This window comes from Pristiophorus japonicus, chromosome 3 (assembly GCF_044704955.1).
Source record: "Pristiophorus japonicus isolate sPriJap1 chromosome 3, sPriJap1.hap1, whole genome shotgun sequence".
NCBI classification, from domain to species: Eukaryota; Metazoa; Chordata; class Chondrichthyes; family Pristiophoridae; genus Pristiophorus; species Pristiophorus japonicus.
In genome coordinates this window covers 295,811,487-295,828,356 of record NC_091979.1, presented here as the reverse complement: position 1 = coordinate 295,828,356, position 16,870 = coordinate 295,811,487, and the positions used below count along the sequence as shown (strand labels likewise).

At 43.8% G+C, this 16,870-nt stretch overlaps 1 protein-coding gene across 2 annotated transcripts in view; it reads right to left on the bottom strand.

Moving 5' to 3' along the window:
- The window catches only part of cep55l (centrosomal protein 55 like), a 55,281-nt gene that overhangs the window by 25,315 nt on the left and 13,096 nt on the right, over positions 1-16,870 (bottom strand). For both annotated transcript variants that reach the window (XM_070876823.1, XM_070876824.1), the window contains exon 3: positions 7,544-7,597. In XM_070876823.1, coding sequence (XP_070732924.1) covers positions 7,544-7,597 — 54 coding nt within the window. The remainder of the gene's footprint in view (positions 1-7,543; positions 7,598-16,870) is intronic.

Here is a 16,870-nt window from a genome sequence, read left to right as displayed (position 1 = left end):
CCCAGTGAGGCCATTCAGCCAGGGCTAGGGGCTGCGTGCTTCGGGCCCCTCCCACACAGTTCGGCGCCTGGAGCTACTGCACTTGCATGCCCCACTGTAGCGCGCATGTGCAGAGGTCCCGGCACTGTTTTCAGCGCAGGGACCTGGCTCCGCCCCCCCACAGCTCGTGCTGGCTGCGCCGACGGCCAGAGGACCTGCAAGTTGGTGGAGAATACCGAGGATTTTTTTAGGCACACTTTATGGCGCGAAAAACAGGCGTCCAAGTCGGGACTGCGCTGTTCTAGGCGCGTGTGGAAACTTGGGCCCATAGAAACTAGGTGCAGGAGTCGGCCATTCGGCCCTTCAAGCCTGCACCACCATTCAATATCATGGCTGAGTACCCCTTTCCTGCTTTCTCGCCATACCCCTTGATCCCTTTAGCCCTAAGGGCCATATCTACCTCTCTCTCGAATATATCCAATGAACTGGCATCAACAACTCTCTGTGGCAGAGAATTCCACAGGTTAACAACTCAGTGAAGAAGTTTCTCATCTCAGTCCTAAATGGCCTACCCCTTATCCTAAGACTTTGTCCCCTGGGTCTGGACTTCCCCAACATCGAGAATATTCTACCCACATCTAACCTCTCCCGTCCTGTCAGAATCTTGTATGTTTCTATGAGATCCCCTCTCATCCTTCTAAACTCCAATGTATAAAGGCCCAGTTGATCCAGTCTCTCCTCATAGGTCAGTCCAGCCATCCTGGGAATCAGTCTGGTGAACCTTTGCTGCACTCCCTCAATAGCAAGAACATCCTTCCTCAGATTAAGAGAACAAAACTGAACACAATATTCCAGGTGAGGCCTCACCAAGGCCCTGTACAACTGCAGTAAGACCTCCCTGCTCCTTTACTCAAATCCCCTCGCTATGAAGGCCAACATACCATTTGCCTTCTTACCGCCTGCTGTACTTGTATGCCAACTTTCAATGACAGATGAACCATGACACCCAGATCTCATTGCACATCCCCTTTTCCTAACCTGCCATCAATAGTCTGTCTTCGTGTTTTTGGCCCCCAAAGTGGATAACCTCACATTTATCCACATTATACTGCATCTGCCATGCTTTTGCCTACTCACCTAACCTGTCCAAGTCACCCTGCAGCCTCTTAGCATCCTCCTCACAGCTCACACCGCCAACCAGTTTCGTGTCATCTGCAAACTTGAGATATTACACTCAATTCCTCCATCCAAATCATTGATGTATATTGTAAAGAGAGGGGGCCCCAGCACTGAGCCCTGCAGCACTCCACTAGTCACTGCCTGCCATTCTGAAAAGGACCAGTTTATCCCGACTCTCTGCTTCCTGTCTATCAACCAGTTCTCTATCCATGTCAATATATTACCCCCAATACCATGTGCTTTGATTTTGCACACCAATCTCTTGTGTGGGGGACCTGGTCAAAAGATCAGGTGGTAGCTTGCAAGCACAGTGGAGTCAAGGTTTGGTTTTTTTTGAGGGGTGATGACGGCAGATTTGAAGGAGAGGGTAACAGTACCCGAGGAGAGAGAACAGTTAATAATGTCAGCTAACATGGGAACCAGAAAAGGAAGTTGGATGGTCAGCAGTTTAGTGGGAATAGGGTCAAGGGAGCAGGAAGCAGGTCTCATGGACAAGATGAGCATAGAGGTGTCGAGGGGAAATCGGAGAGAAATTAAAGATGCAAGTTCAGGGCTAACGCAGGGGGTAACCAGAGAGGAAATTTGGCCCAGTGGGCTAGGGGAAGGAAGGGAAAGGAAATGGCAGAGGCAGCTGATCAGATGGTCTCAATCTTTGAGACAAAGTAGTCATGAGCTCCTCATACTTATTGTTGGAGGTGAGTTGGAGGAGACAAGGGAGAGGGGTTTAAGACGATGATTAGCAGTAATCTTTGCATTCCAGAATGATACTGGAATAGTGAGCAGTTTTGGCAGACAAGAGTATGACCCGATAATGTTTTATATGGTCCAGCCAGATCTGGCAGTGAATGGCTAAATCAGTTGTCTGTCAGATCCGTTCAAGCATGTGTCCCTTGGACTTGAGGGAGCAAAGATGAGGGCCTTTCCGGGGTAGGGAGGAAGAGAACAGCCAGGATGAGAGAGAGTAATGGTTTTAACAGGGACGAGGGCATCAAAGGTGGTGGCGAGGGTGTGGTTCAACAGATCAGTGGCTGTAGAAATGCCATGGTGAATGGAGGCCCAAAGGCTGGACAGTTTGGAGTTAATAAGCGCAGTTGTAAGAGAGTTTGTAGAGAGTTTTGTTTCCAGGGGCGGACGCAGAAGGAAGTAGGGTTGGGTGGGGTAATCCAAATCATTGATGTAAATTGTGAATAGCTGAGGCCCAAGCACTGATCCTTGCGGTACCACACTAGTTACAACCTGCCAACCTGAAAATGACCCATTTATTCCTACTCTGTTAACCAATCCTCAATCCATGCTGGTAATAACCCCCAATCCCATGAGCCCTAATTTTGTTTAATGACTTGTGTGGCACCTTATCGAATGCCTTCTGAAAATCCAAATACACCACATACACTGGTCCTCCCTTATCTATTTTGCCAGTTATATCCTCAAAAACTCAAACAGATTTGTCAAACATGATTTTCCTTTCATAAATCCATCATTACTCTGTAGACTTGAAAAGCATGTGGACAGTGTTTACATTCTACAAACATCACAAGAACGACCACAGCCATGACTTATCTTCATGGTGCCCTAGAGTGCAATAAATTATTTAAATCTGTTCCGCAAGACAAAATCAGACAATGTGTTCCAAGTTTATATGTCTCTGCCTTTAAATACTAGTGTTAGTATGAAATGCAACCACTTCTATCATTAGAAAAATTAGAAGTGTTCAATAAGGTAGGTTACAACAATCCTGTGCTACTTGAAAAGCATTAATATAAAATTTAAGCAACTATTTTATATTTGCACTCAGATGTAAATAGCAGCACAGTCCCCACTGCTTATAGTAGCCGTGTTAATTTCAAGATATGGTGATATTGTAGGGAGTTGCGGCAATTGTGTCTGTTAAGAACATAAGAATTAGGAGTAGAAGCAGGCCATTCAATAAGATCACTACTTCAACTCCACTGTTCAAGCCCCAAAAGCCTAGATTCCCCATGAGTTCAAAAATCTATCCATCACATCCTTGAATATACGCAACGACTCAGCATCCACAGCCCTTTGGTGTTGAGAATTCCAAAGATTCACAACCCTGAGTGAAGAAATTCTTCAATGAAACAAAAAACTTGTTCAAAACAAAAAATAAGAGGGGAAATGGTGAGAGACAGCGATTCTGACATTAGTAGGAAAGCACTGTACTTGCATCCAATGAATGTGCCACGATGCTCTTTTTTTTTGTCCAATTCACTGACACCTGCAACTGAGGCATCTGTGACCTTTAGGACGCAGGCAATATATATCAATGGTCTTTCCCGGGCATGTGTAATCCAATTTCCCAAGTGCACTGAGGATGGGTGGAGAATCTATCGGACTCCCATATAGGGCCCAAGCTTTCCTCCACGCTTAGAACGCCGCAACTTCGTGAGCTGCACCGTCTTTTTAGAACAAAAACCGCGCCTAAAACTTGCCTTGCAATTCTCCCCGCAGCTGGAACGATGAAGGCCCTCGGCTTGGCGCAGCACAAGGGGCGGGGGGGCGGAGCCAGGACCCGGCACTGAAAACAGTGCCGCGACCTCTGCACATGCGTGCTAGAGTGTGCGCACATGTGCATTAGCTCCTCGCCCTCGAATCTGTGCAGGCTGCGTGGGTGTCAATCATTTGAACGCTTCTAAATGCCGGGTTTAAAAGTATACAATGTTTTTTTTAGTGAGTGATTTTAGCGAGATCTGAGAACGTGTATATAATATTTTAATATTTAGGATCATCTAACTATTTTAAGAGTAGTCTTGGCTGTGAGTTTAAGGTAAGTTTTTGGAGAGAAAATGATTGAAGGGTATGGGGAAAAGCTGGGTTTCTGGGGTTGAGATTATTTAAAAAGGGGTGGGCTTGTTCCTAAATATGTATCTGTTCTCCCCCACTCCATGGAGTTGTGTCTTTTTGCATTAATTTCTGAAGAAGCAATTAGTGAGCTTTCTCTCAGTGGCTCAGCCATTTGGGGGGTTTACAATGACAAAGCTAAAAATGTATTGTTGTGCAGACAGCTTCCAATAATTTGATAACCTATATAAAAATCACTTGAGGGTGTAAAGATCCTCTGTTACTGGATGTTTTAAAGTACTTTATGCAGCTTTTATCTCCACCTACCTGTTGCGTGTAGATTTGTGTTAGTTTACTTAGGATTCTATAAAAGCAATCAATATGATAAAGGAGGGGCAGTTCTGAAGCACATCTGATTTAGCAATGCATGAAGCAGTAAGCTTGTAATCCAAGACGTACATTTGGAGGAACTGGTTGAGATAGTCGGTTGTGATGAGGCATATCAACAGTTAATTAGCAAATTTACTACATCAAAAAGTAGTTATGGTGTGGGATGGTGTAATCATTTTCAAAATATTATAGTAATTGATTTATTGGTTGATTTATTGATTTATTTATCATTTATTATTGATGAAAGCTCTTTATTTGTAAAAGTGAAGTGTTCAATGCTTATAAACTTCCCTTTCCCCCCCCTCTCCTCCCCCCCACCCTCCCATCTCTCGTTCCCTAGGCCTGATTTCTAAAGTGTAGGCAAGGTTTTTCTGAGCGTACTAAAATCTATACTTACTCTATTCCAAGTTAGTTTGGAATAAATTTTCACTGCCTAAACTTTCAAAACAAGCGTAAGTGGCCGGAAAAAAAAATCTGTTCTAAAATGAAACTATTCTAACTGACTAGAACTGGAGCAAACTAAATGCCGAGAATTGCAATTTCTAAGATACTCCAAAAAAAAAAGGAGCAACTCAGGCCGAAACTTGACCCCATTATCTCCACGAGGGGGACAGGTGTTAAACTAACTCAAAATTGTCTTCTGGAGCTTGTTTGGATGCCTTCGAAGAGAACATTGTCATAGAATTTCTGAAATTCACCAATTTGTTTTATCTCGGTTTTTGCCTCCCGATAAATTGTCAGCGACCTTTACTACATCTGTTTTTGACTAATAAATGGAGCATTTATGATGCTATAATCGGCAACTTTGCAATTGACATCATGTAAATAATGGATTGTGCCTTTTGGATACGAGACTGCCTGCTTTAAATGGTGGAAACTGTACTTAGCTTATTTTTAAATAAATAGGTCAGCAACTTGGTTTTGCACCACTAAGATGCTTTACCCAAATACTCCACATCATTAGTTTTCAATTTATTTTCAGAGGAATGTAACCAACCAGCCCAAGTAGCATTTCATGGTGTTCTGTATCAATAAAATTCCATTGCAAAAATTAATTCACGCCTGCCACCCCCCCACCTTAGTGGGTAAAAGCACAATGAGGTGTGGTCTAAAGCTATAGAGTGGAATTCGGGTCCAGCTACGATGCCCACCACAATAAAACAGCCTCCCAACAATGTTCGTCTAAGTGGCCATGTTTCTTGTGAGCCGAGACAATGTGCCAGAGAACTTTAGAAACATACCCTCAGCAAAAGGTAATGCCTTTAGGGGAGGAGAGGAGAAAATTGGGGGAGAGAGAAAAAGTGCACTCGGCTGTGTACAACCATTCTTCTCCCCATGCCCCCCCCCCCCCCCGCCCCGCCCCACCTACCTGTCTGCCACCCTGCCGCCATGATAGAAACATAGAAAATAGGTGCACGAGCAGGCGATTCGGCCCTTTGAGCCTGCTTCCAATATGATCATGGCTGATCATTCAACCTCAGTACCCCACCCCAGATCTCTTTAGCCATAAGGGCCACATCTAACTCCCTTTTCAATATGTCCAACGAACTGGACTCAACAACTTTCTGTGGCAGAGAATTCCACAGATTCACAAATCTCTGGGTGAAAATGTTTCTCCTCAAGTCGGTCCTATATGGCTTACCCCTTATCCTTAGACGGTGTCTCCTGGCGCGGGAACATTCTTCCTGCATCTAACCTGCCCAGTCCTGTCAGAATTTTATACGTTTCTATGAGATCTCCTCTCATGCCTCTAAATTCCAGTGAGTTTAAGCTTAGCCGATCCAGTCTTTCCTCATATGTCAGTCCTGCCATCCTGGGAATCAGTCTTGTGAACCTTCGCTGCACACTCATTAGCAAGCACGTCCTTCCTGAGATTAGGAGACCAAAACTGCACACAATACTTGAGGTGTGGTCTCACCAAGGCCCTGTACAACTGCAGCAAGACCTCCCTGCTCCTATACTCAAAACCCCTCGCTATGAAAGCCAGCATGCATTTGCTTTCTTTATTGCCTGCTGTACCTGCATGCCTACCTTCAATGACTGATGTACCATGGCACCCAGGTCTCGTTGCACCTCCCCTTTTAATAATCGGTCACCATCCAGATAATAATCTGCCTTCCTGTTTTTGCCACCGAAGTGGATAACCTCACATTTATCCACATTATACTACATCTGCCATGCATTTTCCCATTCACCTAACCTGTCCAAGTCCCCCTGCAGCCTCTTAGCATCCTCCTCGCAGCTCACACTGCCACCCAGCTTAGTGTCATCTGCAAACTTGGAGATATTACATTCAATTCCTTCGTCTAAATCATTAATGTATATTATAAATAGCTGGGATCCCAGCACTGAACCCTGCGGCACCCCACTAGTCACTGCCTGCCATTCTGAAAAGGACCTGTTTATTCTCACTCTGCTTCCTGTCTGGTAACCATTTCTCTATCCACGTCAATACAATACCCCCAATACCATGTGCCTTAATTTTGCACAATCTCTTGTGTGGGACCTTGTCAAAAGCCTTTTGAAAGTCTAAATACACCACATCTACTGGTTCTCCCCTTATCCACTCTATTAGTTACATCCTCAAAAAACTCTAGATTTGTCAAGCATGATTTCCCTTTCATAAATCCATGCTGACTGGCTGCTTTCCAAATGCGCTATTACATCTTTAATAATGGATTCCAGCATTTCCCCACCATCGATGTCAGGCTATAATTCCCCATTTTCTCTCTCCCTCCTTTTTTAAAAAGTGGGATTACATTAGCTACCCTCCAGTCCATAGGAACTGAACCAGAGTCCATGGAATGTTGGAAAATGACCACCAACACATCTACTATTTCTAGGGTCACTGCCTTAAGTACTCTGGGATGCAGACTATCAGGCCCTGGGGATTTATTGGCCTTCAGTCCCTTCAATTTCCCCAACACCATTTCCTGACTGATGAGGATTTCCCTCAGTTTCCCCTTCTCACTTGATCCTCGGTCCCCTAGTATTTTCGGAAGGTTATTTGTGTCTTCCTTAGTGAAGTCAGAACCAAAGTATTTGTTCAATTGGCCTGCCATTTCCTTGTTCCCCATTATGAATTCACCTGATTCTGGCGGCAAGGGACCTACATTAGTCTTCACTAATCTTTTTGTCTTCACCTATCTGGCTTTATTGTCCTTTGTCCATTCATCAATATGTCCAGAGTACTTACGTCTTTTATTTGTGCCTGGAGAGTTCCAATTTCATGTGATGATCCACTTTGGCTCTACAAGAAATGGACACACATGCATTGTTAAAGTATTAATTGAGGCCACAAAAAACAAACTACAGCAAAAGTTTAATGTGGGAATGTGATGACAAGAACTCCATCAGTTTAAAAAAATCAATGAAACTTCATCTTGTTTCTTTTCTATCTAATGCACCTGCCCAACATAATTTCAGATAACTAATCCTGGAACAAAAGCAAGGAAGTTATGCTAAACCTTTATAAGTCACTGGTTAGGCACAAGCTGGAATATTGGGCACCACACTCTAGGAAGGATGTCGAGGCCTTCGAGAGGGTGCAGGTGATTTGCTACCATATTTGAACAATATTGTGGAGGGCATCGTAGCTGAACCCGACATCCACTCTATGGCTTTAGACCGCACTTCATTGTGCTTTTACCCACTAAGCTATCTGGGGGGGGGGGGGGGGGAGGCGGGCAAGCATGATTGATGCCAGCAATGTGGGACTTCAGCTACGTAGTGAGGCTAGAGAAGCTGGGGTTTTTCTCCTTAGAGCAAAGAGTAAGGGGAGATTTAATGAGGTGTTCAATATCATGGAGGGTTCTGATACTTTCTCCTTATTTACTCTTTCCCGCGGCAGATAAATCAGTAACCAGAGGACACCAATTTAAGGTAATCAGCAAAAGAACCAGAGGCAAGTTAAGGAGATTTTTTTTAAATGCAGTGAGTTATGATGTTCTGGAATGCACTATCTCAAAAAGGGTGGTAAAGCAGATTCAATAATATCTTTCAAAAGGGAATTGGATAAATACTTGAAGGAAAAAATTTAGAGCAGGGGAATGGAACTAATTTGATAGATTTCAATGAACCAGCACAGACCCTATGGGCTGAATGGCCATCTCTTGTGCTGTATCATTCTATGATTAATATAGTTTTCACGTCCTCAGGATTTCCCAAAATACTTCACAGCCAACAAATTACTTTTTGAATTGTAATCATTGTTATTTGTCCAATTATGGCAACCAACTTGCACACAGCAAGACACAAACAGCAAATTAGATAACTCGCCTGTTTTTGGTGGTATTTTGGCCAGAACTGAAGAACACACCACTTCAAAAAGTGCCACGAGATCTTTTACCTCCATCTGATCACAGACAGGGCTTCAGTTGAACATCTATTCTGGAATACATCACCTCCATAAATGCAGCATTCTTAGTACTGCACTAAAGTCTCAGCCTAGATTATGCACTCAAGTCCTGGCGTGCAGCTTGAACCCATGACCTTCTGACTCAGGCTTGAGCGCTAACAACAGCCAAAATGGACATCGACAAAAGTACTTCACAGCTGATTGATAGTTGCATCAGTACTAAACCATTTCCCCGACTGCCCAATGTCTGTATCCACTTGTACAGATTTGGTATCATGAACACCATAGGAGTTCAAATACAATTTAAAAACATACATCAATATCAGGATTTTCTTCTGTGTTCAACAGTTATCGGAAAGCAAGGCCTAGAAATTTGGTTCTCGCCGATAATTGTATTTTTTCGCCCAAATTATCGTTATCGCAAGGCTATTGCAACGGGGCAGTAAATTTGAAGTTCAATTTGCGCAGCGGTAATTGCACATGTATTCATGGCACAAACCACAAATTTTCTGCAACTTTATTGCGAGACCGATACCACTGCAAGTTTGGCCTGGGGGGGGGGGGGGAAGGGAAGCACAAGATACTCAACTAGCAAATCGCTGCAAAAGAATTAATAAAAACTTTAACTTACCTTTCTTGCAGATCTTCATACCTACCGCTGATCCAAGGGCTGCAACGCAGGATGGATAAAGGGGAACCAGTGGATGTGGTGTATTTGGACTTCCAGAAGGAATTTGACAAGGTGCCACATAAAAGGTTAATGCACAAGATAAAAGTTCACGGGGTTGGGGGTAATATATTAGCATGGATAGAGGATTGGCTAACAGAAAACAGAGAGTCGAGATAAATGGTTCATTCTCTGGTTGGCAACCAGTAACTAGTTGGGTGCAGCAGGGATCAGTGCTGGGACCCCAACTATTTACAATCTATATTAACAACTTGGAAGAAGTGACTGAGTGTAACGTAGCCAAGTTTGCTGAATATACAAGATGGGAGAAAAAGCAATATGTGAGGAGGACACAAATCTGCAAAAGGACAGAGACAGGCTAAGTGAGTGGGCAAAAATTTGGCAGATGGAGTATAATGTTGGAAAGTGTGACGTCATGCACTTTGGCACAAAATAAATCAAAGAGCAAGTTATTATTTAAATGGAAAAAGATTGCAAAGTGTTGCAGTACAGTGGGACCTGGAATCTTGGCCTTCATTGCAAAGGGGATGGAGTATAAAAGCAGAGAAGTCTTGCTGCAGCTATACAAGGTATTGGTGAGGCCATACCTGGAATACTGCATGCAGTTTTGATTTCCATATTTATGAAAGGATATTACTTGATTTGGAGGTAGTTCAGAGAAGGTTCACTCTGTTTATTCCGGAGATGAGGGGGTTGACTTATGAGGAAAGGTTGAGTAGGTTGGGCTACTCATTGGAATTCAGAAGAATGAGAGGTGATCTTATCGAAACGTATAAGAATATGGGGGGGGGCTTGACAAGGTGGATGCAGAGAGGATGTTTCCACTGATGGGGGAGATTAGAACTAGAGGGGACGCTCATTTAAAACGGAGATGAGGAGAAATTTCTTCTGAGAGGGTTGTAAATCTGTGGAATTCACTGCCTCAGCTGTGGAAACTGGGACACTGAATATATTAAGACAGAAATAAATGATAAGGGGATACGGGGTTATGGGGGGGGCGGGGAAGTGGAGCTGAGTCCATGATCAGATCAGCCATGATCTTATTGAATGGCGGAGCAGGCTACTCCTGTTCCTATTTCTTATATTCTTATGTTTTTCCTTAGCGTTTTTTTTCGTCCTAAATACAGGGGCGCTCAGCCAACTTTTTGGCAAAAGCGATATTTCGAGTCTTGCACGGCGCGCTCCTCTCTCCAGCGGTATTTGAAAAGCGCCACCGCAAGACTTCTCCGAATTTCCCGCCGCAGTGACAAAATATAGCCGAAAAACCAGTCGCAAGATTGCCGAATTTTTAGTCCCAAGTTTATTAGCTGTTCTAGGAAAAATCTTTGAAATTATCTTGATATGTCTAGTGAGTGAACACTTGGGAAAACAATTTGTTAAAAGGACAGTCAACATGTATTCAGCAATGAGAGGCAGTGTTTAACTAATGTGGAGTTTTTCCAAGATACTACTGACGCAGTGGACATGGAAATTGCAGTGGATATATTCAGTAATCTTTTGAAAAGGTAGCACATCAGTGACTAGTAGTTAAATGAGTCATAGAATTGAGGGGTGGGGGGGGGGTGCAGGGGAGAATTGTGCTGAATAGAAAATTAGCTTAAAAATAGAAGACATAGGACAGCCATAAATGAGAACCATCAGGCAAGACAAATGAACAACGGTTTAGAAGGATTTTGATCTTTAGGTAAATAGACCAATAAAAAGGTATATGCAATTCATTGTATAGATGTTTAAATAATTAGTATGGAAGTGATGAACCAAAAAAGAGTTTGAAACAGTAGCACAGGATCCATATCATGAAATATGGCAAGTCTATGGGTTATAATGAATACATCTATGAAATGCCATCAAAGTGCTTAGCAAAGGTATTTTGTTTCACAAGCAGAGAGGGCTAGTTATAAATCCAAAGAGGCTGAGGTCATATTGTTGCTCTGTAAGAAGTGGTCAGACTCCACCCGAATTACTGAATACAATTTTGGTCACCTATTCATAGGAAGGACATCATCATCATCTTCACAAGCAGTCCCTCAGAGTCGAGGAAGACTTGCTTCCACTCCTGAAGTAAGTTCTTTGGTGGCTGAACAGTCCAATATGAGAGCCACAGACTCGGTCACAAGTGGGACAGATAGTCGTTGAGGGAAGGGGTGGGTGGAACAGGTTTGCCGCACGCTCTTTCCGCTGTCTGCGCTTGATTTCTGCATGCTCTCGGCGTTGAGACTCGAGGTGCTCAGCGCCCTCCCGGATGCACTTCCTCCACTTAGGGCAGTCTTTGGCCAGGGACTCCCAGGTGTCAGTGGGGATGTCGCACTTTATCAGGGAGGCTTTGAGGGTGTCCTTGTAGCGACCAGCGACGTCCCCCGGCGACCGACCCTCGACCCGGACCTGGCTATCGGGCATCCATCACCCCACTCCAGCGGTGGCAGATGGGCCTCTCCTCCACAACAGAGTCTGGGCCTCCTCGACGACAGCTGGACCTCCCGTGGCGACAGACGATCTCCTCCTCGACGACGACCGGGTCCCCCTCTCCCACGTCGGCGACTGGCCTCCCCTCCTCCTTCAGCGACGACCGGAGCTCTCCTTCCCCACCGGCGATCTGGTCTATTCTCCACCTCCAACATAGGAAGGACATTGCTGCTTGGAAAGCAGAAGTGAAAATTACAGATGTACATCAGGATTTTAAATTTTGTCGAAAGCTCAAAGAAGTTGGACTTGTTTTTTTTTTTTATAAAGAAAAAAGGCTGAGCAATTGAAGCTTTGAAGGCGATGAAAATAAATTGGGATGAACCTTATCCATCCAAAGGGTGGTCGCGTTGCAAAATTAGTTACCAGCAAAGGCCATTGAAAGAGACATTAAAATAGTTGTTAAAGATAATTGGACATAATTCCAGAAAATAAAATGTTTGTGATTGGGCAAGAAGGTGGGTTGGTCTTTGAAAAAGGGAGAAACTTATTTGGGCCCAATGAACTATTCCTGTTTCTTAAAGTTTCTATACTTTGAAAAGTAAATAGTTACAAGCAGTAGGCAATAATTCTAAATTCTCAGCTGAAAGATGCTACTAAACCTGTTGGGTTTTTACAACAACGTTCATAGTGATAGCCCACAAAATACTGGAATTTAATTAATTCAATTTCACATGATGAAATCTGAACTCATGACCTCTGATCTAATAAGATTAAAACACTATTGTACAATAATCCAGGAGCAGGCCCACAAACGTGCCATTGTGGGATTTGATCTCAATCTTTGGGCTGCTAGTCCAGCAGCACATCCATTATACTACTGCAGCTGCATAGAAAGACAATCATGGTATGGTACAGTTCAGGTCCCAACAAGATTCAATTCAGATTGCAGGATTCAGAGACCAAAGTGTTTAACATTACATCATGGATCCCACAACTACAGATGATGTGTAATGGACGACTCAAATATAGAATTTATGTCATGGTTACCCAACTATATAACCTATAAGTGTGCTGTGCAGTGGTTAGATCATGGAATATTTTGCACACATCACTAAGTATTCTCACCTGTCCATATTTAGATCATACAATCATATAGCACAGAAGGAGGCCATTCAGCCCATAATGCCTGTGCCAGCTCTTTGGAAGTGCTATCCAATTAATCCCACTACCCTGCTCTTTCCCCATATCCCTGTAATTTTTTCCCCTTCAAGTTTTATCCAATTCTCTTTTGAATCTGCATCCACCACTCTTTCATGCAGAACGCTCCAGATAACAACTTGCTATGTAAAAACAGTGCTTCCTCATATTACTTCTGGGGTTTTTTCCCCCAATCACCTTAAATCTGTGTCCTCTGGATACCAACCCTTCTCCCATTGGAAACAGTTTCTCCTATTTACCCTTTCAAAACTACTCATGATTTTGAGCATCTCCATCAAATCTCCTCTGCTCTAAACAAGAACAACCGTCAGCACGTTACTCGATGGGCCGAATGCCCTTCTTCCGTGCTGTAACTATTCGATGATTCTAACCCCAGCTTCTCCACATAACTGGTCCCTCGTATCACTCTAGTAAATCTTTTCTGCACCCTTTCTGAGGCCTTGACATTCTTGACTTAGGTCCCTTGCAGTCAGATTCAGGTGAATTTATAATGGGGAACAAAGAAATGGCAGACCAGTTGAATACTTCGTGAAGACATAACCAAATAACGTTCCGGAAGTACTAGGGGACCAAGTCTAGTGAGACTAAGGTCTAGTGAGGAGGAGAAACTGAAGGATATCCTCATTAGGCAGGAAATTGCATTAGGGAAATTGATGAGATTGAAGGCCGATAAATCCCCAGGGCTCTGCATCCCAGAGTACTTAAGGAAGTGGCCCGAGAAAGAGTGGATGCATTGGAGATCATTTTCCAACAGTCTATTGATTCTGGATCAGTTCCTATGGACTGGAGGATAACTAATGCAACACCACTTTTTAAAAAAAAGGAGTGAGAGAGAAATGGGGAACATTAGCCTAACATCAGTATTGGGAAAATGTTGGAATCAATTATTAATGATGAAATAACAGCACATTTGGAAAGCAGTGACAGGATCAGTCCAAGTCAACATGGATTTATGAAAGGGAAATCATGCTTGACAAATCTTCTGGAATTTTGTGAGGATGTAACTAGTAGAGTGGACAAGGGAGAACCACTATGTATGGTGTATTTGGACTTTCAAAAGGCTTTTGACAAGGCCCCACACAAGAGATTAGTGTGCAAAATTAAAGCACATGGTATTGGGGGTAATGTACTGACGTGGATAGAGAACTGGTTGGCAGAGAGGAAGCAGAGAGTCGGGATAAACGGGTTCTTTTCAGAATGGCAGGCAGTGACTAGTAGGGTGCCGCAGGGCTCAGTGCTGGGGCCCCAGCTACTTACAATATACATTAATGATTTGGATGAAGGAATAAAGTGTAATATCTCCACGTTTGCAGATGACACTAAACTGGGTGGAGGTGTGAGCTGTGAGCAGGATGCCAAGAGGCTGCAGGGTGACTTGGACAGGTTAGGTGAGTGGGCAAATGCATGGTAGATGCAGTATAATGTAGATAAATGAGAGGTTATGTACTTTGGGGGCCAAAAACACAAAGGCAGAATATTATCTGAATGGCAGCAGATTAGGAAAAGGGGCGATGCAACGAGACCTGGGTGTCATGGTACATCAGTCATTGAAAGTTGGCAGTGAAGGCAGCAAATGGTATGTTGGCCTCCATAGCTAGAGGTTTTGAGTATAGGAGCAGGGAGGTCTTACTGCAGTTGTACAGGGCATTAGTAAGGTCCCACCTGGAATAGTGTGTTCAGTTTTGGTATCCTAATCTGATGAAGGACATTCTTGCTATTGAGGGAGTGCAGCGAAGGTTCACCAGACTAAATCCCTGGATGGCAGGACTGACATATATGAGGAGAGACTGGATCGACTGGGCCTTTTTTCACTGGATGAGAGGGGATCTCATACAAACATAAAATTGGCAGGACTGGACAGGTTAGATGCAGGAAGAATGTTCCCGATGTTGGGGAAATCCAGAACCAGGGGACACAGTCTAAAGATAAGGGGTAAGCCATTTAGGACTGAGATGAGGAGAAACTTCTTCACTCAGAGTTGTTAACCTGTGGAATTCTCTGCCGCAGAGAGTTGTTGATGCCAGTTCATTGGATATATTCAAGAGGGATTTAGATATGGCCCTTACGGCTAAAGGGATCAAGGGGTATGGAGAGAAAGCGGGAAAGGGGTATTGAGGTGAATGATCAGCCATGATCATATTGAATGGTGGTGCAGGCTGGAAGGGCCGAATGGCCTACTCCTGCACCTATTTTCTATGTTTCTATGTTTCCTAAAGTGTGGTACCCAGAATTTAACACAATATTCCAGCTAAGGCTTAACCAGTGTTTTAGAAAAGTTTAGCATAACTTCCTTGCTTTAGTACTCTATGCCTGTTTATAAAGCCAAGAATCCTATATGCTTTAAAAAAAATACAACAGCCTTCTCAACTTGCCCTGCCGCCACCAGAGATTTCTGTACAACCACCTCCAGGTCCCTCTGCTCCTGCACCCCTTTAAAATTATTTCATTTAGTTCATACTGCCTCTCCTCATTCTTCATACCTAAATGTATCACTTCACACTTCAAAAGAACATAAGAAATAGGAGCAGGAGTAGGCCATACAGCCCCTCGAGGCAGTTCCGTCATTTAATACGATCATGGCTGATCCGATCATGGACTCAGGTCCACTTCGCTGCCTGCTCCCCATAACCCCTTATCGGTTAAGAAACGGTCTATCTCTGTCTTAAATTTATTCAATGACCCAGCTTCCACAGCTCTCTGAGGCAGCAAATTCCACAGATTTACAACCGAGGAGAAATTCCTCCTCATCTCAGTTTTAAATGGGCGGTCCCCTTACTCTAAGATTATGCTCCCTAGTTCTAGTCTCCCCTATCAGTAGAAACATCCTCACTGCATCCACTTTGTCAAGCCCCCTCATAATCTTATACGTTTCAATAAGATCACCTCATTCTTCTGAATTCCAATGAGTACAGGCCCAACCTCCTCAGCCTTTCCTCATAAGTAAACCCTCTCCTCTCCAGAATCAACCTAGTGAACCATCTTTGAACTGCCTCCAAAGCAAGTATATCCTTTCGTAAATATGGAAACCAGAACTGCACAGTATTCCAGGTGTGGCCTCACCAATACCCTGCATAGCTGTAGCTAGAGTTCCCTGCTTTTATACTCCATCCCCTTTGCAATAAAGGCCAGGATTCCATTGGCCTTCCTGATATTTGCTGTACCTGCATACTCACCTTTTATTTTTCATGCACCAGGACTCCCAGGTCCCGCTGTACTGCAGCACTTTGCAAATTTTCTCCATAACAGGCCAACAATTCCTGCCTCCCCGGGTCCGTACAGAGTTCCTACGGACCCAGGAAGGCATCATGCGCTGGAAACCAGCATTTCCAATCTGTCAAGTTTCTGGCTTGACAGATGGCCGCACCTCGGGAGCGAGGACATTTGTAAGTGGAAATTTCCAATATTTACATTTACAAATGTCCTCAAAAATCTTGCGCCTGAAAAAGCCGGTGCATAGCCTACTTTTACAGGCACAAGTGAATGCAGTGTAATTATTTTCTTTTTATTTTAGTATTTTGGGTGTTTGGGGCGGTGTTTTGGGTGTTTCGAGCTCCATTACAATCATAGTAGTAGGAGTTTAGGACCCTGCGGAACTCCTATTACTATGATACTTTACCCGATTGGCTGCCTGGAGCCATGTGACTCCAGCTGTAGGTCTGCGCACACGTCAACGTGCACGCACTGCGACTGGTAGTCAGGAGAGGCCTCAGCGTCAGAAAGTCGAACGCGGGCAGCAGCTTAAGGTAGGTATTTTTTCTCTAAAATGTCCGTGGGAAGGCCAAAACAGAATTTCAGGGCCAATAACTTGCTCTTTGATTTTTTTCTGCCAAAGTGCATGACCTCACACTTTCCAACAT